Source organism: Nyctereutes procyonoides, unplaced genomic scaffold, assembly GCF_905146905.1.
Source record: "Nyctereutes procyonoides isolate TBG_1078 unplaced genomic scaffold, NYPRO_anot_genome, whole genome shotgun sequence".
In the NCBI taxonomy this organism is placed as follows: domain Eukaryota; kingdom Metazoa; phylum Chordata; class Mammalia; order Carnivora; family Canidae; genus Nyctereutes; species Nyctereutes procyonoides.
Window position 1 is genome coordinate 16,007,204 of NW_026575120.1, and position 25,602 is coordinate 16,032,805.

The following is a 25,602-nucleotide window of genomic DNA, read 5'->3' on the forward strand; positions in this document are numbered from 1 at the left end:
CTAAGAACCATCCTTTCTTACATGGATAAGCTTTCAAATCTAATTTTATATCTTTTCTGTCTATTATGTTACTTAGGATTCATTGTGTTTTTAGTATGACTGAGGAATGTGAATACTCCTCATACCAGGGGTTTTTTTACTGCATAAATTTTATGACTGCAAGCCTGGGATGGAGACAAGAGATAGAAAAAAATGATAGGAGGAGGAAGAAAAGAAAGTATATGAGTAAAAACACAATCAAACTCTATTTTCTTTGCCTTCACTCTATCCTTCAAGATATTTCTAAAAATTAAAGAGTCACACAAGATTTTCAATCATGTACATCTCTGGAATATGCCATTACCTAAGTCCAGAACAGGTGCTAAGTGTCACAGCTGATTTTGGAACTTCTGCAGCATATCCTTGATAAAAGCAATGGCCCTAAACAGGAGTATATTAAGATACATTCATGAATTATTTTATATAAAGTTTTTGGTTTATCTTTACTTCCTAACGTTCAGATTTAGTCATTACCATAATATTATTCACCAGGGATTCCTTTTCCTTGTTATCTACTTACAATCTCTTTCTCTTAACCCTCTTTTGCCTAAAAATGATTATGACTTCTGTTCTCCCACAAAATAATTCTTGCTATAATTCTAAATTTTTGATGAACAACTTTCTTATCTGTGTCTTTTCTTTCTCAGCCATACTTTTTCTTCTTTATTTTTCTAACTTATAAAGTTTTATTCAAATATGGTCATTGCAGTTTTAATCTTTATTCTGTTCTATTACCTTAGTTTATTTTACAGACTTACGTTTAATGACTCAGTTGGATTTTTTCCTTTTATTAGGTTATTTAATTTTTTACTTGACATTTCCTGAATACATAATCTATAACTGCTAACTCAATGTAAATAAGATTAATTTGACTTCAAATGTGAACATATCACTTTTTTCTAAGTTACCCAAAAGTATCCTAATTGATATTTCCTCATTTTTATTTCTCTTTAATATCTCATCATATCATTTAATTTATTTAATATCTTACCATTATTAGTTCAAGCTCTCCTCCCCATGGACTTTCGCAGCATTAGTTTCCCCAGGTTCTCCCCTAATATTCTCATTCAGTGAATATTCCCTTCTCTTCCCTTAAAAATCTAGTGACATCTATAATCAATCCTGTTGCTTTGTTAATGCTATGCTATGAAAACTTCAGTGTCATCATATTCTCTTTTATGAATTTGTTTATATGTTATTAGCTGCCAGACATACATCTCTATTAGTAACCATTCACTTTTCCTCAAAACTAGGCTTAACTCCTATCCTCCACCCACTGACAGTGGCAAGGCCTACCGTGTCCCACACCAAGAAATAGTAGCAGCCACCTTTGTCTGCACTAGTTCTAACAGACTGTACCACAAGCCCTTCACAAAAAGGTATAAGGTGAACCATGCCCCAATCCTCTGTCCAGCATCAGACAGTAGTTAAGTCTCTGTAGCTCCTGGCCTTGTGCCAGGGGGAGAAAATGAGCCTCATAAGATAATTCTCAACATCCCCAACACAAAAAGTGACACAAGTAGGAACTGTCCTTACCCAAGGGCACTAATAGCGAGTGAGAAGTGTACTGATAGGGTTAGAGAAGAGCCAGAATAAATGTTATCTATCCCATGGGACCTTCATCAGCCAGCCCCACCTTGCAATACAAAGTGGCCCAGGAGAGTACCTTTTACCACTATAGCCTGCATCAGCAGAGATCCAGCAGGAGCTTGAGAAGAGCCAAAAGAATGAATCACAATAGAATAACATTAAAAGTCTCCCACAAAAAAGAGAAATTGCCTGTGGTACAGTAAATCACAACAAACCTAAACTTAACCTGGGTTACTTGCTTTTAAAAATAGAGTTGAATGTTGAGTATACAGCCAAAAGTCATACACTATACCAAGAACCAAGAAAATCACAAGAATGAGAAAAGAAAGCCACCTGTTAACAATATTGAGATAAACCACATGATGGAACTACCAAAGATTTTAAAGTAGCTGTGATACTATTGCTTCAGCAACCAATTACAAATAATCTTTAAAAAGCTAAAGAACAGAACTAGAAGCCATAAAAACATATTAAAATATTAGAACTAAAAATATATAATAAACAAACCTACAGAAAAAAAAAACATATTTGATAGGCTCATAAGTAAAGTGGAGACGGCAAAGTGGAGACAGCAACCAGTGAACTTGAGAACAGATCAACAGAATTTACTCTATAACACAGAAAAATGAACTAAGAAAATGAATAAAGCCTCAAGAACCTGTGGTACAATAACAAAAGTACTAAAATACATATCAGAATCTGACAAGAACAGAAAGAATTTGGAGCTAAAAAGTATCAAAGAATTAAAGGCTAAAACTATGGTCAGGAAGATAATGGAGGAGGAATCCTTGAATTCTCTCTTCCCTAAAAAACAAATTCAGCAACAATTCACAGACAAATTTCCTTTATAAGGAATCAGAAACTAATTGAAAGGCCCTGCACACTCTGGGAGAATGTCAAATCAGACTTACCAAACCAAGATGGAGGCTTGGTAGACTCTTTCAATGGGGACACTGCCTCGGACCATTACCATATGGTCACAAAAAGACCCTCAGGCTGTCAGCTTGACCGAGACCATGAGAAGGGTTTTTGCATATATCTAGTGCCCCAATTTTTCTGAAGGGGCTAGTCAAAGAACTGTGACCTATTTCACTTGTCTTGAAGCTCTAATGGGTTCAGCACAAACTAGCCACCCAGACAAAAATGGAGATGGTGACTTGGGCTAGTAGACACTATTGATTTTTTCCCCCATGTTACCACTAAACACAGAGTAAATGGACAAAAAGATACCAGCTCTGCTTCTCCTTGGAGATGGAAAAAGTTGATCCATGTGTGCAGTTTTCCTACCTCACCAAAACAGCCCAAAGAATCAGCATCTGTCTCCCATTGCTGGAGCACAGATGGGCCAACCACAATATAATTGCCAGGGTGAGAATAGAGGCAGCAGCTTGTGAGGGTAAATGCTACTAATCCTCTCTCCTCACCAACACAAACAGAGCAGGAAAAAGACACAGATGCATGCTTCCCCTTTGAGAGATATAAAGATTTGGTGGAGGTCTCCAAAATCATTGGCCAGGATGACTTGTTGGGATCCTTTTCTGTACAAGGTCAGTCAGTAAAGACTGAAAATAGCAACTAGTTTTTTCTAATGAGCAGATACCAAAGCAGAGTCAAGTAAAATGAAGAATCAGAAAAGGAAGTTTCAAAGAAAGGAAGAAGATATAGCCAGAAACTGATCTTAATGAAGTTAAATTAATTATCTCACAGAGAATTAAAAATGCTGGGTTCAAGAGAACAATGCATGAACAAAGTGAGAATTTAAAAAAAAGAGAGAGAAAAAACATTTTCTTAAACTATGAAACAGAGGACATAATTAAGATGGAGGAGGAGGGGCCCCTATGCTGGTCTTTTTCCTCAAACATAGCTGGATAAATATCAAATCATTCTGAACACGTAAAAAATCAATCTGAGGACTGAGAGAACAAACTTCATATCCATGGGTAGAGAAATGATCACATCATGGCAAGTAGGAGCTGCAGAGAGTTGATTTGGGAGAGAAAAGAACTGCAAGTGCTATAAAGGGGAGGGAGCCCTGATCACAGAGAGAGACATGAGAGATAGAGAGTGAAAAGATATAGAGATGAATGAGTGAAAGTGTGCACAGGGGCTTGCACAAGAAAAACTGCCCCAATACTATTGACTGCAAAAGAAGGGCTGACTACTGACTACTGCAAGATTTTATAAGCAGCAGAGCTCAAAGCCTGAGGTTTTAGAAATCTATGCCATTTCTAGGGTCCTGCCTGGTGGGCTTAGTGGTGATCCAGTGGGGCAGGAGGCACAGGAGAAGGCAGAGTATTCTGAAGATCCTATGGCCTGAATGATGAGAAACAGTTCCCCTTCTTAGAATGCATTTCAGAGTGGTGGCATGGCCTCTCCAAGGACAAAAGAGTTAGTGGTGCCACCATACTGCCTTGTTCACTAGCATAGGAACAGAGACACCTGCTGAGGGCAGCAAACCTTGACTATACCATAAACTTCAAACTACTGCGTGGTCATATGACTGATTTTCTGAGACAACTGGCAATGGCTAGAGTGTGGTAAGACCCCTAGAGGATCAGCATGGGTCACCACCACACAGTTCCCTAAATTTGGAGTTTTGAAACCCAGTGAGTGCCTGAGTTAAACAGAGGAGTACTGTGCCACCAGATGGCAGATAGTTTGAAAACAGACAGGGTGAAGGTAGGGATCTGATGGAAGAAGGGGACACAAGAAGTGTGAAAGTTTGCTCTTCTGCAAGGGCTTCCTGAAGAGTGGCAGGCATGAACTACCCACTGCAGGGAGGAACTACCCCTATCAGCATTGACCAACTTCAGTGAGCAACACAGCATGCCCTCAGTGGAGGCAGGGCTGCTTACACTAAGCCCCACCCCCACATATATGCCCTGCAAGTATACCTCCACTAGAGTAAGTCAGCCTGAGAATCAGTGCAGCAGGTCCCTCCCCCAAGACCAGCAGAAACTCCTTGCACACACTATGTCTACTGATCACACAGCACTGTAAAACTTCAGCTTTAGCAGAACTAGGATAAACTTCTTTTAACAAGCAGACCAAAACACACTGAGTTAAAACTCGCCACATAGTGGACAAAGTCCAAACACCTGCCACTTTAGGCAAGGAGAAACTCTGCAGAGGACTGACCTGAGGGAAGGAGCAGCCAAAACACAACAGCAGAGTGTACACTCTGAAACACCTTCTAAAGCACCAGGCCCAATATATTACAGGAAATTTTCCTTAGTATAGCCATTACACTCAGGAGCAGGAATATAAGAGGCTTTCCTAACAACCAAACAAAAAATTTAGTGACCTAGACAAATCGACAAGATGGAGGAATTCACCACAAAAAAATAAAGAACAGGAAAAAATAAAGGACTCATTCTTATGTATATCAAAACTGATACAAGTAAGATGCCTGAACCAGAATTTAAATTTTTATTTATTTATTTATTTATTTATTTATGATAGTCACAGAGAGAGAGAGAGAGGCGCAGAGACATAGGCAGAGGGAGAAGCAGGGTCCATGCACCGGGAGCCCGATGTGGGATTCGATCCTGGGTCTCCAGGATCGCGCCCTGGGTCAAAGGCAGGCGCCAAACCGCTGCGCCACCCAGGGATCCCCTGAACCAGAATTTAAAACAACAATAATAAGGATACTAGCTGGGTTTGATAAAAGCATAGAGGACACTAAAGAATCCCTTACTACAGAGATAAAAGAACTAAACACTAGTCAGGCCAAGATAAAAAATGCTATAACTGAGATACAAAAGTTACCAGATGCAGTAACAACAAGGATAGATGAAGAAGAGGAACAAATCAGTGACATAGAAGATAAAATTATAGAAAATAATGAAGCTGAAAAGAAGAAAGAAAAATTTTGGAATATGAATGTAGATTAGGGAACTCAGCAATGCCTTAAAGTATAATATTCAATATCAGAGGCATCCCAGAAGAGGGGGAAATGGTTTTTTGTTTTGTTTTTTTTTTTTTTTTGACAAATAATAGCTGAGACCTTCCCTAAACAGGAGAAGGAAACACATCAAAATTCGAGAGGAACAGAGAATTTCCATCAAATTCAACAAAAGCCAGCCCATATTAAGACATATCATACTCAAAGTCACAAAATATGCAGACAAGGAAAGAATCCAGAAAGCAGCAAGGGAAAAAAGTCCTTAACCTACAAGGAAAGACATAATCAGGTTTGTAGCAGATCTAACCACAGAAATGTAGCAGGCTAGAAAAGAGTGTCAGGATATATTCAATGTGCTGAATGGAAAATATATGCAGCCAAGAATACTTTATCCAGGAAGGCTGTCATTCAGAATAAGAGGAGAGATAAAGAGATTCCCAGACAAACCAAAACTAAAGGAGTTTGTGACCACTAAACCAGCCCTTCAAGAAATATTAAAGAGGACACTTTGAGTGGGAAAGGAAGACAAAAAGCAACAAAGACTAGAATGGAACAGAGAACATCATGAGAGACACCAAAATTATAGGCAACAAATGGCACTAATAATGTCTATCAATAATTACTCTGAATGTAAATGGATTAAATGTTCCAACTAGAAGACACAGGGTATCAGAATGGGTTTTAAAAAAAAAAAAAGAAAACCCATGACCAATCTGTATGCCACCTACAAGAGACTCATGTTAGACCTAAAGACCCCTGCAGATTGAAAGTGAGGGGACAGAGGATCATCTATTAATCTAATGGACATCAAAAGAAAGTTGGAGTAGCCATACTTATATCAGAAAAAAATAGATTTTAAACCAAACTTGTAATAAGAGACAAATAAAGGTACAATATCATAAGTAAGGGTTCTATACATTAAGCACTAACAACTGTAAATATATATGCACCCTACTTGGGAGCACCCAAATATATATATATATATATAAATCAATTAATAACAAACGTACAGAAACTCATTGATAATAATACAATGATAGTAGGGGATTATAACACCACACTTACAGCCAACAGACAGATCATCTAAGCAGAAAATCAACAAGGAAACGTCACTGATGGACTTAACAGATATACTCAGAACATTTCACCCTAAAGCACTTTTTTTGAGTGCACATGGAATATTCTCCAGAATAGATCACACACTGGGTCACAAATTAGCACTCAACAAGTACAAAAATATTGAGATCATACCATGCATAGTTTCATACCGCAACACTATGAACCTTGAAGTCAACCACAAGAAAAAAATTGGAAAGACCAGAAATACATGGATATTAAAGAATACTAAGGTTAAAGAATTAATGAGTTAACCAGGAAATTAAAGGAGAAATAAAAAAAATACATGGAAACAAATGAAAATGGAAACACAACAGTGCAAAACTTCTGGGATGCAGCAAAGACTGTCATAAGATGAAAGTATATTGCAATACAGGTCTACCTCAAGAAGCAAGAAAGTCTCAAATATACAACCTAACCTTCTACCTACAGGAGCTAGAAAAGGAACAGCAAATAAAGCCTAAAGCCAGCAGAAGAAGGGAAATAATAAAGATCAGAGCAGAAATAAATGATAAAAAAAAAAACAGTAGAACAGATAAACTAAACTAAGAACTGGCTCTTTGAAAGAATTAATAAAATTGATAAAAACCCTACTTAGACTTATCAAAAAGAAAAGAGAAAGAACCAAATAAGTAAAATCATGAATGAAATGGAGAGATCACAAACACCACAGAAATGCAAGCAATTATAATAGAACATTATGAAAAAAATGTATGCCAACAAACTGGGCAATCTGGAAGAAATGGATAAATTCACAGAAACATGCAACCTATCAAAACTGGAACAGGAAAAAATAGAAAATTTAAACAGACTCATAACCACAAAAAAAATAGAATCAATAATCAAAAATCTCCCAAAATACAAAAGTTCAGGGCCAGATGGCTTCCCAGGGAAATACTAGTCATTTATAGAAGAGTTATATCTATTCTTCTCAAACTGTTCCAAAAAATAGAGAAGGAAGAAAACTTCCAAACTCATTCTACAAAACCAGCATTAACTTGATTCCAAAACTAGACAAAGATTCCACTGAAAAGGAGAATTACAAGTCAATATCCTTAATGAACATGGATGCAACAATTCTCAACAAGATACCAGCAAAATGAATCTAACAATGTGTTATAATTATTCACCATTCACCAGCAAGCTAGCTCAGTAAGTTAAGCAACTACACTTGATTTCAGCTCAGGTAATGGTCTCAAGATTATGAGATCAAGTCCTGTGCAGGGCTTTGGGCTGGATATAAAGCCTGCTTGGGATTCTCTCCCTCCTTTTTCCTTCCCGCCACCCCCCCCCCCCAACTAGCTCTCTCTCAAAAGAAAAACTATTCTCATGATCAAGTGAGATTTATTCTTGGGCTGTAGTGGTGGTTCAATATTCACAAAACAAAGAATGTAAAACATCACATTAATAAAAGAATGGATAGAACCATATGACCCTCTCAATAGATGCAGAAAAAGCATTTGAAAAAATACAGCATCCATTCTTAAATAAAACTCTCAAAAAAGTAGGCATGGATGGAACATACCTCAACATCATAAAAGCCACATACAAAAGATCCACATCAATATTATCCTCAATAGGGAAAAACTGAGAGCTTTTCTCCTAAGGCCAGGAACATGACAGACATGTCTACTCTCACCATTGTTATTTAGGATAGTACTGGAAATCTTAGCCTCACCAATAAGACCATAAAAAGAAATAGAAGGCATCCAAATTAGCAAAGAAGTCAAACTTTCACTATTTATGTATGACATGATACTCTATGTAGAAAACCTGAAAGACTCAACCAAAAAATTGCTAGAACTAATACATGAATTCAGCAGTCACAGGATATAAAAATCAATGTACAGAAATCTGTTGCATTTCTATACATCAGTAATGAGGCAGCAGAAAAAGAAATAGAGGAATTGATCTCATTTATAATCACACCAAAAGACCATAAAATACCTAACCTAAGAGGTAAAAGATCTGTACTCTGAAAACTATCGAACACTGAAGAAAGGAACTGAAAGAACACAAAAAATGGAAAACATTTCATGTTCATGGGTCGGAAGAACCAATATTGTTAAAATGTCTATACTACCTGGAGCACCTGGATGGCTCAATCAGTTAAGCATCCAACTCGAATTCATCTCAGGTCATGATCTCAGGGTTTTGGGATCAAGCCCCACATTGGGCTCTGTGCTTATCAGGGAGTCTGCTTGAAATTCTCTAACTCTCCCTCTTCTTCTCTCCCCCCTCTGCTGTCTCTCTCCTCCCTTTTGCACTCTGTGTCTCTAAAATAAGTTTAAAACTCTTTTTTAAAAATGTGTATACTACCCAAGACAAGCAATTCCTATCAAAATGCCAATATTTTTCACAGTGCTAGACCAAACAATCCTAAAATTTGTATAGAATGACAAAAGACCCCATATAGCCAAAGCAACCCTGAAAAAGAAAAGCAAAGCTGGAGGCATCATGATTCCAGACTTCAAGCTATATTACAAAGCTGTGATCATCAAGACAGGATAGTACTGGCATAAAGACAGACACATAGGCATGCTAGTTGGCTCAGTCTGCCTTCAGCTCAGGTCATGATCCCAGGGTCCTGGGATTGAGCCCTGCATTGGGCTCCCTGTTCTGTGGGGGGTCTGCTTCTCCCCCTCCCTCTGCCTGCTGCTCCCCCTTGCTTGTGCTCTCTCTCTCTCCCTCTCTCTCTCTGCCAAATAAATACATGGAATCTTTAAAGAAACAGACTCATAGATCAATGGAACAGAATAGAGAAGCCAGAAATGTAACCACAACTATATTGTCAACTAATCTTTGACAAAGCAGGAATAAAAGTCTTTTCCCAATTAAAAAAAAGTCTCTTCAACAAGTGGTATTGGAAAAACTGGACAGTACCCTGCAAAAGAAACTAGAACACTTTTTAACACTATAAACAAAAATAATTCAAAATGGATGAAAGAGCTATATATGAGACAAGAAACCATCAAAATCCTACAGGAGATCACAGGCAGAAGCCTCTTTAACATTGACCACAGCAACTTCTTACTATACACATCTCTGGAGGAAAGGGAAACAAAAGTAAAAATGAACTATGGGGGCTTCATCAAGATAAAAAGTTTCTGTACAGTGAAGGAGACAATCAACAAAACTAAAAGGCAGCCTATGAAATGGAAGAATATATTGGCAAATAGTGTATCTGATAAAGGGTTAGTATTCAAAATATAAAGAATTTATCAAACTCAACACCAAAACCCAAACCAATCACAAAATGGAGAGAAGACTTGAAAAGACTTTTTCCAAAGAAGATATCCAGATGGCTTATAGAAACATGAAAATATGCTCAACATCACTCAGCATCAGGGAAATACAAATCAAAACCACAATGAAATGCCAGGAAACAAAAGATGTTGGCAATGATGCAGAGAAAAGGGAAAACTCTTGCACTAGTGGTAGGAATGCAAACTGGTGCAACCACTCGGGAAAACTGTATGGAGGTTCCTCAAAAAGTTAAAAATAGAACTACCCTATGATCCAAGAATTGTACTATTAGTTATTTACCCAAAAGATACAAAAACACAGATTTGAAGGGGGTACATGCACCATTGATGTTTATAGCGGCATTATCAACAATAGCCAAACTATGGAAAGAGCCCAAACGTCCATCAGCTGATGAATGGATAACAAGAAGGTATAGATATAGATATAGATGATACAGATATAGATAGATAGATAGATAGATAGATAGATAGATAGATACATGTCTATATCTATAGATACATCGTGGGTTGTTACTCAGCTATCAAAAAGAATGAAATGTTGCCATTTGCAATGATGTAGATGGAGCTAGAGTCTATTATGCTAAGTAAGATATGTCAGTAAGAAAAAGACAAATACATATGATTTCACTCATATGTGGAATATAAAAAACAAAACAGATGAACATTTGGGAAAGGGAAAAAAAGGAGAGAGAATAAAAAAAACATAAGAGTCTTTTGTTTTTCATAAGAGACTCTTAATGATAGAGAACAAATTGAGGGTTGATGGAGGAGAAGTGGGTAGGGGATGGGCTAAATGGGTGATTTAGATTAGGGAGAACACATGCTATAATAATTACTGGGTGTTATATATATGTGATGAATCACTAAATTCTCCTGCAACTGATATTACATTTTATGTTAACCAGAATTTAAATTAAAACCTGAAAAAATAAAGTACCAAATAGAAATCACAGAGCTGAAAAATAACTGAACTGAAAAAAACACTAGAAAGTTTCAATAGCAGACTAGATTTAGCATAATAAAAAAATAACTGACCTCAAAGACAGGTCAGAGAAGCAAAAAGAAAAGTGACTGAAACAGTGAAAAAAGCTTAGGGTACTTGTGGAACATTATCAAGAGGAACAATATCCACATAATAGAAGTCTCAGAAGGCAAAAAGAGAGAAGGGAGGAATACTGTGATATGATAAAGGAGTTAGCTAGTGCTATAATGATAATCATACTGAAATATATAAATATCAAATCAACACACTGTATACTTTAAACTTACATAATGTTATGCCAATTATATCTTTTTTAAAAAATATTTATTTATTTATTTATTTATTTATTTATTTATTTATTTATTCAGAGAGAGAGGCAGAGACACAGGCAGAGGGAGAAGCAGGCTACATGCAGGGAGCCCGACATGGGACTTGATCCCGGGTCTCCAGGTTCACACCCCAGGCTGCAGGCGCTAAACCGCTGTGCCACCAGTGCTGCCCACCAATTATATCTTAATAAAAAAAACCAGAAAGCTTATTCAAATAAATAATGGCTTGAAAATCCCGAAACATGGGGAACCCTGGGTGGCTCAGCAGTTTGGCGCCTGCCTTTGGCCCAGGGCACGATCCTGGAGTCCCAGGATCGAATCCGGTGTCGGGCTCCCAACATGGAGTCTGTTTCTCCATCCTCCTGTGTCTCTGCCTCTCTCTATCATAAATAATAAATGAATGAATGAATGAATGAATGAATAGATAAATAAATAAATAAATCTTTAAAGAAAAAAAAAAAGAAAATCCCCAAACATATAGAAGAAAATTAATATCCAGATCCAAGAAGTTCAAAAGACACCAAATAAAATGTTCCTAAAGAAATGTACATTGAGATATATTATAATTAAATTATCAAAAGTGAAATATAAAGAGAAAATTTTGAGAGCAACAGGAGAAAAGTGGTTTATCATATATAATGGAACACCATTAAGTTTCAGTAGATTTTTCAGCAGAAACCTTGCAAGCCAGAAGGCAATGAGATAGTAGATTCAAAGTACTGAGAGGAAAAAAAGACAACCAAAAATATTGTATCCTGCCAAACTGAAGAATGAATCAGAGACTTCTAGTTTCTGGTTCTGCATGTAAGGAGCTTAGAAGTCACCACTCCACCCTAACAGCATGTAGAATGTTAATTATACTGAAAAATCAACAAGTCTTCTTGGATCTGTAAGAAAGGCAAGGACACAGGGAAAATCACAGACTCCAGGACTGGAGAGAACACAGGGAGTTGCAACTTACTGAAGTAGAGAATCAGTGAAAACTGCTGCTGGAGCCAGAACCAAAGCATGTGATCCTGATTATAATTTATGAAATGCTAGAATATGGATAATGCTAGAATAATACTCCAGAGAACTTATGAGCGTGGCCCACAATTTTGTGAATTTACCTATAGGAGCTTGACAATGATGCCATAGTAAATATCAGAAAAACTCCTCATACTTTGAGCAATGGGAGGGGGGAAAACATTCTTAAATACATCAGAGCACTCTCTTCTTAACAGAACCTGCATTGAGGCGAAATAAAACTGAGAAACACCTGTGAAGTTCATAGTTCAGAGGCATAGGTTTACTACAAAACTGAGACTTAATCATAAAACTGTAGAACACCTCGTTTCTCCCCACGCCTCACCAGTACATTACAAAAGATTTATTTATAGCATCCCCTTTACCCATTACGTCATATCCAACTATTAAGAAAACGATTACAGGGCATGCCAAAATTCAAAAAACAATTTGAAGAGAGAGAGCAAGCATCAGAATGGCAACGATAGGGATCCCTGGGTGGCACAGCAGTTTAGCACCTGCCTTTGGCCCAGGGTGTGATCCTGGAGACCCGGGATCGAATCCCACGTCGGGCTCCCGGTGCATGGAGCCTGCTTCTTCCTCTGCCTATGTCTCTGCCTCTCTCTCTCTCTCTGTGTGACTATCATAAAAAAAAAAAAAAAAGAATGGCAACGATATTTCAATTGTTAGCCTGGAAATTTAAAACAACCATGATTATATGATGCTAAGGGCTCTGATGGATAAAGTAGACATCAAGCAAGAACAGATGGGGAGATGTATTCAGAGAGATGAAAATTCTAAGGATGGATAAATAAATAAATAAATAAATAAATAAATAAATAAACTCTAGAGATTAAAAAATGTTAACAGAAATGAAAAATGCCTTTGATGGCTCACCAGTAGACTGGGCATGGCTAAAGAAAGAATCTCTGAGCTTGAGACTATTATCAGTAGAAACTTCAAAAATGAAATAAAAAGCAAATAACACAAAGAAAAAAAAAAACAGAAGAGATCATCCAAGTACTATGCAACAACTACAAAAGAGCTTACATAAAGGTAATTAGAATGTCGAAAGGAGAAAGGAATATAAGACGCATTTGAAAGCAATGACTGAAAATCCCCCTGAATTAATATCAGACACCAAATCACAGTTCCAAAGCTTAGAGAATACTAAACGGGATAAAAGAGAAAAAACCCTACATTTTGGCATACTATTTTCAAAGTACATAAAATCAATAATAAAGAAAAAAATGCTGAAAGAAGCCAGGGGGCAGAGGAGGTTACCTTATCTATGGAGAAATAAAGTTAAGACTTACATCAGATTTCTTGTCAGAAACCACACAAATAATGAGTAAAGTGATGCATTTAAAACAATGAGAAAGAAAAAAAAACCAGCTTAGAATTCTATACCTTATAAAATTATCCTTCAAAAAGAAGTACTTCCTGAGACAAAAATTGAAGTAATTTTACCAGCAAACTGGTTTGTAAGAAAAGTTTTGAAAAAATTCTCTATAGAGAAGGAAAATGACATGTCAGAAATTTTGATCTATATAAAGAAAGGTAGATCACTGAACAAGTAATTGTGCAGTAAAACTTTTATTTTTCTTATTCCTAACTGATATAGCAATTCCTCAAATAATAGCAACAATGTATTTAACTACATATGCTTATGTATAGACCATATATACATTGAATACATATATTTGCATATGCTTACATATAATAACTGACAACAGTGATATGAGGCAATCATTGAGATTCAAGAACATGCTTCTTTTTTAAGATTATTTATTTATTTATTTATTTATTTATTTATTTATTATAGATACACAGAGAGGGAGAGAGAGAGAGAGGCAGAGACACAGGCAGAGGGAGAAGCAGGCCCCATACCGGGAGCCCGATGCGGGACTCGATCCCGGGACTCCAGGATCGCACCTTGGGCCAAAGGCAGGTGCCAAACCGCTGAGCCACCCAGGGATCCCCCAAGAATATGTTTCTAAATTCACATGGGTTGAAAAGTTTTCAAAATAAATTTAAAAATATTTTTAACTAAATGTAAATGAAAATACAAATCTTCAAAATTTGTGGGATGCAGCAAAAATACTGCTTAGAGGGAAATTTATATTATATTCAATACACATATTAGAAAAGAAAAAGTATCTAAAAACCCTAATCTAAGCTTCCACCTTAGAAAACTAGAAAAGAACAAATTAAATCTAAGGTAAGCAGACAGAAATAAATTATAACAATTTGAAAAGAAATCAAAAGGAAATCAATAGAGAAATTCAATGAAACTGAAAGGTGGTTCCTATCAATAAAATTACTGAACCTCTAGCTAGGTAAACTAAGTACAAAAGAGAAAGGACATTAGTTACTCATGTCAGATCTAAAAAAAAAAAAGGCATATTTCTACATCTCATGCCCATTAAAAGCGTAATAAAGCCATGCATATGTCTTCTTTGGTGAAATGTCTGTTCATGTCTTCTGCCCATTTCATGATTGGATTTTTTTTTTGTTTCTTGGGTGTTAAGTTTAATAAGTTGTTTATAGATCTTGGACACTAGCCCTTTATCTGATATGTCATTTGCAAATACCTTCTCCCATTCTGTAGGTTGTCTTTTAGTTTTGTTGACTCTTTCTTTTGCTGTGCAGAAGCTCTTTATCTTCACCAAAGAAGACATACATATAGCCAACAAGCACATGAGAAAATGCTCCACAACACTTATCATCAGGAAAATACAAATCAAAACCACAATGAGATACTATCTCACACCAATGAGTATGGTGAAAATTAACAAGACCGGAAATAACAAATGTTTGAGAGAATATGGAGAAAGGGGAACCCTCTTGCACGGTTGGTGGCAATGTGAACTGGTGCAGACACTCTGGATAACCGTGTGGAAGTTCCTCAAAGAGTTAAAAATAGAGCTACCCTATGACCCAGCAATTGCACTACTGGGGATTTATCCCAAAGATACAGATGCAGTAAAAGCTGGGACACCTGCACCCCAAAGTTCATAGCAGGAATGTCCACAATAGCCAAACTGTGGAAGGAGCCTTGATGTCCATGGAAAGATGAATGGATAAAGATGTGGTCTATATATACAATGGAATACTACTCAGTCTTTAGAAACAAATACCCACCATTTGCTTCGATATGGATGGAACTGGAGGGTATTTTGCTGAGTGAAGTAAGTCAATCGGAGAAGGACAATCATCATATGGTTTCACTCATACAGGGAGTATAAGAAATAGTAAAAGGGATTATAGGGGAAAGGAGGGAAAATGAGTGGGAAAAATTAGAGAGGGTGACAAACCATGAGAGACTCCTAACTCTGGGAAATGAACAAGGGGTAGTGGAAGGGGGGGTGGGTGGGAGGATGGGGTGACTGGGTGACAAGCACTGAGGGGGGCACTTGACACAGGATAAGCACTATACTATATGTTGTGTTATACTATATGTTGGCAAATCAAATTTCAATAAAATATACATATAAACACAATAAAGGAAAATGATGAATAACCCTATGACCACAAATTTGAAAATTTAGATGAAGTGGGCACAATTTGTTAATCTTCTATGAAAGACACAGTTTGTTAAACTTCAACAAGAGGAAATAGACAATATGAATAGGTATATATTTATTAAAGAAATTAAATAAAAAACAATAACCTTTGAAACAGGAATCAGCTGGCCCAGATGGGTTTCACTGTCAATTTCTACTAAAATTTTAAGGAAGAAATAATACCAATTCTCTAAACACTCTTTCAGGGTATAGAAGCAGAGGCACTACTTCAGTTAGGAAAGTTTTTTTTTTGGGGGGGGGGGCTTTTATTTGGATTTACTGAATTAGCACAGGAGTTGCAGGAATGCCTATCTCCTTCCTTGCTCTGTATCTAAGCAGGTGTCAATGTCTGGTCCTGGTTCACCCTCATCCTGGGGGTTGAGATGTTGGTAAACCAGATCAAACCTGATAGGTCCCCCAACCTGAGCCATCCCTGGGCTTGACTTCTGCCACCTTGCCTCCAAATGGGAGCTCCACTGCATGAAGCCCCCAGGACCAGAGTAGCCCTGAGAGGGGCCACTTTCCGGGTGACCACAGAGAATAACAGCCAGGAATCCAGGCCACCGTGGCCACATCCCACACAGGAATGGAAGAGGGGCAGATGCCAGACAGAACTGCCTGGGCTTTTCAAAACAAATCTCAAAACTGAACTAGCTTTTAATGCTTCTAAAAAGATAAACAAAACAAACAGTGGGTCCATTACTCTAATACCAAAATCAGACAAATACATAAAAAAAACTATGACCAATATCTTTCATGAATATAGATGCAAAAATTCCTAACAAAATATTAGAAAACTGAATGCAACAGTGAATAAAAAAAATTATAGACCACAACTAACTGGGATTTACTCCAGATATGCAAAGTTGGTTCAACATTAAAAAATCAGATAATGTGGGCAGCCTGGGTGGCTTAGTGGTTTAGTGCCACCTTTGGCCCCGGGGCGTGATCCTGGAGACCCAGGGTCAGAGTCCCGAGTCGGACTCCCTGCATGGAGCCTGCTTCTCCCTCTGCCTGTCTCTGCCTCTCTCTCTCCTCTCTTTCTCTCTCTCTCTCTCTCCTCTCTCTCTCTCTCTCTCTGTATCTCATGAATAAAAATCTTTTTAAAAAATCAGATAATGTAAGTAATCACTACAGGTTAAAAGGGAAAAACCAGTCAATTGAACTATGTTGCAGGGTACAATGTGAACATACAAAAATCAGTTGTGTTTCTATTCACTGCCAAACTATCAGAAAAAGAAATTAACAAAATAATCCCCTTACAATAGTTTTCAAATAATAAAGTACTTAGAAATAAACTTAACCAAGAAGTTGAAAAAACTGTACACTAAAAACTAAAGTACACTGATGGAAGAAATTGATAAGGACACAATGGTTAGATATCTTATGTTCATGAATTTGAATTAATAATGTTAAAATGTTCACACTACCTAAAGAAATGAACAGATTCAAAGTAATCCCTATCAAAAATTCAATCGTGTTTTTCACAGAAGCAGATTAAAAAATCCTAAAATTCTTATGGCACCACAAAAGACCCCATATAGGCAAAGTAAATGAGAAAGTTGAAGTATCACACTACATGATTTTACCCTGTATTAAAAATCTATAGGTTATTATAACAATATGCTCCTGGCATGAAAAGACAGACCAATGCAGCATATTTGGGAGCCCCGATACAAATCCATACATAAAATGTCAACTCATCTTTTACAGGGATGGCAAGAACACACAATGAGAAAATGATAGTGTCTTCAATAAATGTAGTTGTAAAACTGGTGATATTGGACCCCTATCCTACTTCATTTATAAATGAACTTGAAGTGGATTAAAGACATAACTATAAGATGTGAAACTATAACAACTAGAAAAAACACAGGAAAACATTCCTTAATGTTGGCTTAGCAATGATTTTTGGGGTTTGATAAGAAAAGAAAATTTTTACAAAATGGGAATGCATCCAACTAAAAGACTCTTCACATCAAAAGAAACAAATAACAAAATGAAAAGGCAAAATATGGAATAGGAGATAAATACTTATAAACCATGTATTTGATAAGGAGTTAATGCAAAATACGTAAAAAACTCAATAGCAGAAAAATATTTTAAGTAAAAATTGGCAAATAATAAAAAAATAAATGAAACACAACAGACAGCAAGAGGAAAAGACAAAATAACTGCAAAACAAACACAAAACAATTAACAAAATTTTAATAGTAAATAATTAATTTAAATGTAAATAGATTAAATTCCATGAACAAAAGACATAGAGTGGCTGAATAGGAAACACACACACACACACATAGATAGATAGATAGATATACACACACACACAGTTACACACTGGGCATTGGAGCCTAATTAGAAATAAAATTTTTAAAAATCTAAAAATAGAAGAAAGGTCAAAGTACTAAAATAAAGATTAGAGCAGAAGTAAATAAAATGGAAAGAATAAAAGAAAAAGAAAGAAAATAATAGAAAAAATTGTGAAGCTAAGGGTTTTATTTTAACTTGATAAAATTGACAGACCTCCAGCTACATTAAGAAAAAAGAGAAAACACAAATAGACAAAATGAGAAAATGAAAGCAAAATGAGAAATGAAAGCAAATTAAAACTGATGTCACAGAAATAAAAATGATCAAAAGAGAATACTATTAACAATTACACACCAACAACTGAATATCATAGAAAATGGACTTGTTCTTAGAAACATAACAACCTGGGCAGCCCAGGTGGCTCAGTGGTTTAGGGCCGCCTTCGATCCAGGGCGTGATTCTGGAGACCCGGAATTGAATCTCACGTTGGGCTCCCTGCGTGGAGCCTGCTTCTCCCTCTTTTTTTTTTTTTAATATTTTTTAATTGGAGTTCAATTTGCCAACATACAGCATTACAGCCAGTACTCATCCCAAGTGCCCCCCTCAGTGCCCATCACCCAGTCACCCCAGCCCCCTGCCCACCTCCCCTTCCACTACCCATTGTTCATTTCCCAGAGTTAGGAGTCTCTCATGTTTTGTCACCCTCACTGAACCTTTCACGCATTTTCTCTCCTTTCCCTTTACTCCCTTTCACTATTTTTCATATTCCCCAAATGAATGAAACCATATAATGTTTGTCCTTTTCTGATGGACTTATTTCATTCAGCATAACACCCTCCAGTTCCATCCATGTTGAAGCAAATGGTGGGTATTTGTCATTTCTAATGGCTGAGTAATATTCCATTGTATACATAGACCACATCTTCTTTATCCATTCATCTTTCGATGGACACTGAGGCTCCTTCCACATCTGGCTTCCACATGTGGCTACTGAGGCTCCTTCCACATCTCCTTCCACATGTGGCTACTGTGGACATTGCTGCTATAAACATCGGGGTGCAGGTGTCCCGGCAGGATTGAGTCCCATGTCAGGCTCCCTGCATGGAGCCTGCTTCTCCCTCTGCCTCTCTCTCTCTCTGTGTCTCTCAAGAATAAATAAATAAAATCTTAAATATATATATATATATATAACTGTATTAAAATGAAAATACATCAATTGTTGCAGACTGCAGCTCAAACTATGCTGAGCAGCAAATTTTAGCTTACAGTAGAAAAGAGGAAAGATCACAGGTTGATAAGTGTTTCCCTCAAAAGAAAAGAACTGGAAAATTAAATTTAAAAATAAGTATGGAGTAAGGGAAAAAACAATAAACCTAAGAGTCAAATGCAATGACATTAAAAATAAGACAACAGTATGAAAACAAGAAAAAGTTGGTTCTTTTGTAAATTCAATAAATTGAAAAATCTCCAGAAGGATTGACAAAGTTGAGAGAAGTGATCAACCATTGATTAATATCTGTCACACTGTCAACCAAGTGTCAGAAATAAAACACTTCTGTAATTATTAAAAGGATAATAAAAACCAGGCCATGACAAAATTGCATAAATTCCACACCTGAGATAGAATGGACCAATCCCTTAAAAGCCACAAACCACCAAAATAATACACATGAAACAGATATTCCGGGGATCCCTGGGTGGCTCAGTGGTTTAGCGCCTGCCTTTGGCCCTGGAGTCCCAGGATCAAGTCCCACATCGGGCTTCCTGCATGGAGCCTGCTTCTCCCTCTGCTTGTGTCTCTGCCTCCCTCTCTCTCTGTGTCTCTCATGAATAAATAAATAAAATCTTAAAAAAAAGAAACAGATATTCCTGTAACTATTAAATAACATTATTTTGTAATTAAAAATCTCTCCCCCACACACACACACAAATCCCCAGGGACTTCCCTGAATTATTTTACCAAATATCTTAAGAATTACCCTGGACTTTGCATAATTCCTTCCAGAAAATAGAAGAGAACATAATACTTCCTAATTTATTTTATTGCCAGTATTAGTCTAATACAAAAATTAGACAAAATCAGGACAACAAAAGAAGGCCACAGACTCACAGACCAATATTTCTCATGAACTTTGACAATAACACAACAAAACTGAGAAATTATTAGCAAATAAACCTGGTCATGAATAAAAAGAATTGTATAGCAGGACCATGTTGTAGCTTTTCTAGATATGCAATATTGTTTTCAGTATTTGATCATCAATCAGTGCAATCCATCATATCAACAGGCTGACAAAGATTTATGTGATCTTATCAACTGAAGCAAAAAAAAAAGGCACTTGGTACAATTAGACACACACTTTGATATAAAAAAGTCTTAGAAACCTAGAAATGGAGAATGTCCTCAACTTTATAAAGGATGTTTAAAAACAACCCTACAACTAACATTATCCTTAATGGTAAAGAGTAAATAAATTTTCCTTAAGATTGGGAACAAATGAGGATGTTTTCCCTCCCTATTGTGATTTGAACAGTACTGGAAGTTGTAGCAAGCACAGAAAGGCAAAACAGTGAATAAAAGCACACAGATTGAAAACAAAAAAAGGAAAAATTTTCAAGTTTGTAAATGACAGGTCTATGTAGAAATCTCAAATACTCTACCCAAAAAAATGAAAACAAAACAAAAATCATCATAGAATTATGTAACTTCAGTAAGTTTGAAGGCCATGAGAATAAAACAAAATGCGTTTCTGGATAATAACAAATATATAAATACTGAAAATACAATACCATTTATAATGGCAACAATAAAATTAAATACTTTGGCATAAGCCTTAAAAAAAGATATGTACAGAATCTAAATGCTAAAATTACAAAATGCTAATAAAAGACATGTAAAAAAAGACCAAATAAATGGAGAGACTCACTGTATTCATGAATTGGAAGACTCAACATAGTGAAGATGTCAGTTGTCCCCAAAATGATGTATAGGTTTGACATAATGTCTATCACAATCCTATCAAGTTTGTGTACATAAAGCAGTTTAGTCTAAAATTTGTATGAAATATGAAGAATAGTCTAAAAATCTTGAAAAATAAAAATAAAGTGGGAGAAATCACTATAGTTTACATAAATCCTTAATATGTAGGTAAACTAAAAAAAGACAGCATGATAATCACAGAAGTATAGACACATAAAGGAATTGAACAGATTGAAGAACCCAGAAATATATCCACAAAAATATGTCCTACTGACTTTCTGCCTTAGATGCAAGAGCAATTTAATGCACAACAGCCTTTTCTATCAATGATGTTGAAACAAATACACATCCTCAGTCAAAAGAATGAAATTGGATTCAAACCTCACACCTGATACAAAGCTAATTGTTCACTTTTATATCAAAGTGAACAATTAAATATAAATAAAACTACAAAATTTTAGGAAAAAAAACAGAATCTTTAAGAACTAAAGATATATGAAGTTCTTAGGTTTGATAACTAAACCACTACTCATCCAAAGTTGATAAATTAACCCTCAACAAAATTTAAAATTTCTGATCAATGAGAGACCTTATGAAAATGATGAAAAGGTAAGTTACAGACTGGAAATAAATATTATCAAATCACATATCTGACAAAGAACATGTATTTAGAATATATAAATTGCTCAAAAGTCAACAGTAAAAAACCAACCAATCCAATTAGAAAATGGATAAAGGATATTAATAGACATTTCACAGAAGATGACAAATAAGCACATGAAAATATGTTCAACATCACTGGTCATTAGGAAAATTTAAACCAAATTACATGAAAAAATCACTACACATCTCTCACAATGGCTAATTTTTTTTTAAATTGTGATAATACCAAGTGGTGGCAAAAATGCACTCTTTCTCTCTCATACACTGGCAATGGAAATGTGAAATAGTAGAGCTACTCTGAAAAACAGTTTAGTAATTGAACAGAGGGTTGCTGGAGGGGAAGTTGGTAGAGCTGTAGGGTAATTGGGTGATGGGTATTAAGGAGGGCACTTGATAATGAACACTGGGTGTTATATGCAACTGATGAATCACTAAATTCTACTCCTGAAAGTAATAAAACAGTATATGTTGACTAAATTGATTTTAAACTCACACTTATCATATGACCTGGTAATCATATTCTTGGATATACATTCCAGAGAATTAAAAAATTATATCCACACAACAAATTGCACATGAATGTTCATATAAACATTATTTTTAATAGCTAAATTAGAAACAACAAATATCTCTCAATAGGTAAAGTGTGAAAATATTTAAACCTGGCATGGGAATGTAGTTATTAAGAAACTCACATTTTTAAGTAGATTTCAAGTGATTGAGATTTTCTATTATTTCTCCCCTCAATTTTGATGTTACCCTTTTCAAGGAAGTTGCCCATTTCATCTAAATTATCAAATTTATTGACCTAAAGCTTTCATAATACTCCCAAATATTTTATCTTCTGTATGACTAGTCATATCTCCCTTCATCCCTAGTATTGATGGAATTTGTTTTTGTCTGGGTCAGTCTTACTAAGGGTTATTAATGTTATTAGACCTTTTAAAGAATTACATTATGGGCTTAATTTTTTCCTATTCTTTTTCCTTTTTCTATCTCATTGATTTCTACCCTTATCTGAATTATTTCCTTCCTCTACTATGCTTTAACCCTTTATAGAGTATTTCATTTTGTATTGTAATTAATTTGATGGCAACCTTCCTTAATCCTCTTGTTGCTGAGTTTTAGCCCTTGGGGTACGGAATGAGGGTGATAAGAGTATCTCTTACTCTAAAGCTTGGTCTTTCCTCCTAAGGATTAGGGTTCTGGGCTCAGCTGAATGTCTGGGGTTTTAGCAAAGTCACTCTACTCTCTCCAGGCTGAAAATCCAACATCTCCTGATTCTGTTGGACAATTAGTATTACCTCCATCTTACTCTCTGCTCTTCAGTAGAGTCTTACCCTCTTCAGTAGAGCACATAGGCAGCCTAATCGTTAGTCAAAGACATAAGGACAACTCCCCTCCCTGCAAAAAATTCATACATCTGACGGCCCCTCTCTCTGGTCCTGTGTCATCACAGTTGAAGCTGCATCAGCAGCTCTGGTCCAAAGTCTGCAAGCTCTGCTTGGTCCCAACTCCCTATGTATGCTATGGTTGAGACTTTAGCCTCAGTCAGAAGGGCCAAGTTGAATGTGACTCACCTTCTGGGTTCTCTTATCTCTCAGAAAAAATTTTTTTCCTGATCTGCCTATTGTCAAATGTCTCAGAACAGATGTCTTTTGTATTTTGTTCTGTCTTCTACTTACAGATGGCGACAATGTTGCAGTAATTATTTTTAATTTCATTACCTCTCAACTGCAATATAGCAATAGAATTTGACCCTTCACTTGCATTTACTTCTTGCCAATCATCTGTTCTCACAAAGTAAATAACTCACTAATTTTCTCAGATACTTAAAAATTTCTTGAACCCTATCTGCAATTTCAGATCAATACAAACTCCTGTGTTTCACATGTGAACTTCTTCAGATTCTGTACCCAATATGCTTTGACATCCTTACTCTTTCTATAAGGCGGTTCTTTCTATTAGGTCTTTCCGCAAAGTGATTTCCACCACTTCCTCCATTGCTCAGGTCCTAGGACATTTCAGTTTAAATGACTCTGTGTTTAGGGGCTTCTTATTCTTAGCTCCTTAACCCACTTTCTCTCTCTCTCAGACCCCTGCTAATACTTCTGATAGTTTAAACGACCTTTTTACGTAAAAGATTCCTTGAGTTCCAAATGTGAAAAGCAGTTGTTCCTTTCAATCTGCCTTCATAATAAAGCCACGTTACATTTGGGCTTCTGATCTGATTGCCCATTCTGTGAGGTAGAAAGCATTCTTTTTCTTCTTGCCAATGGTATCTTAATGATATTTAAAAAGTAAATCTAGGGGATCCCTGGGTGGCTCAGCGGTTTGGCGGCCTGCCTTTGGCCCAAGGTGTGATCCTAGAGTCCCAGGATCAAGTCCCACATCAGGCTTCCTGCATGGAGCCTGCTTCTCCCTCTGCCTGTGTCTCTGTCTCTCTCTCTCTATCTCTCATGAATAAACACAATCTTTAAAAAAACAAAAAAAGTAAATCTACACAGCATAAAGAAAACTTACCTTTTCAAAAGAAGAATCTGGATACAATTTTCCTAATTTGTTGTATGCATACACCAGGAAATGAGGGTCTAAAAATGACCTAATTCAACCAAAGTAATGACACTTCATGTAATAGTAACATTAACAAAACCAGAGTCATGAAATTAAAATTTTCATTCAATTTTACAAGCTCAAATATCCAAAAATTAAATGGTCCCCTCTCTCCATTATCTCATTTGCATTTTGATAGCATAATTTGTATGTAAGAAAAAATAATAAGCAGCATAATCAGATAGCATCAGGGACATCATAATGACATAGATTTATGTATACTAGAAACCAGGACTTCCTGATTCCCATGGCAAAGTTTTCTTTTAGATTCAACAATCGATCTCATTGCATAAATATGTTAGTTAATATTTGCTAACAAATAGCCATAGGTTGATAAGAAAAAAATATGCTTTTTCCAATAGTTTCCATGCAATTATACCATGGTAAAAATACGCTCCAAATTCTCAATGCCTCAAAACAACAGTGAATGCTCTTCACAAGTTTATTGCAGGTTCAGCTCCATCTGCCTTCATTCTGGAACCTGGGAAAAGACATACCTTCTACCCCTGGAACATGCCTTTCTTTGTAGCAGAAGGCAAAAAAAAAAAATTGTAGAAGCACACAATTCCTAAAGCCTTTGTTTCGAAGCAGAAGACTAGGAAACCTGAGGGCATGATCCCGGGGTCCTGGGATAGAGTCCTGCATCAGGTTCCCTTGCCTGGAGCCTGCTTCTCTCTCTGCCTGTGTCTCTGCCTCTCTGTGTGTCTCTCATGAATAAATTAAAAAAATCTTAAATCTCATTTATTCATGAGAGCCACAGAGAGAGGCAGAGATACAGGCAGGGAGAGAAGCAGGCCCAATGCAGGGAGCCCGACGCGGGACTCAATTCCGGGTCTCCAGGATCACACCCTGGGTGGAAGGCAGCGCCAAACCACTGGGCTACCCGGGCTGCCCAGTAAATAAAATCTTTAAAAAAAGGGGGGGGGACATATACATCTTCCCCAACCTCCCCACTCCCTAGGTCTTGGATCTGTGTTTATGCCTGCAAAGCCAACTTCCTGAGTTTGTGTTCCCCCAGGGCCCCAAGGTTAGAAGTGTCCTGTCCTTGATTAAATGCTCTGCTATTGATGCTCTGTGATTCTTAGTACTATTGAAAAAGAGATCTCATATTTTCATTTCATCGTGGGCCCTGCAAATCATGCAGCCCATTCTATGGCTATGTGACTTTGGCCAAAAAGATGCTAGCTGACTTGATTCAAACAGAGTTTTGAAAAAGCTCTCCTGCTTTTGTATTTT

At 36.5% G+C, this 25,602-nt stretch overlaps 1 protein-coding gene across 1 annotated transcript in view; it reads right to left on the bottom strand.

Annotated features, from left to right (window-relative positions):
• LOC129515879 (A disintegrin and metallopeptidase domain 3-like) overlaps positions 1-25,602 on the bottom strand; it is a 196,489-nt gene that overhangs the window by 53,856 nt on the left and 117,031 nt on the right. The window contains exons 5-6 of the mRNA XM_055335032.1: positions 24,277-24,355; positions 344-420 (exon numbers count right to left, since the gene is read on the bottom strand). Of these exons, the coding sequence (XP_055191007.1) occupies positions 344-420; positions 24,277-24,355 (156 nt within the window). The remainder of the gene's footprint in view (positions 1-343; positions 421-24,276; positions 24,356-25,602) is intronic.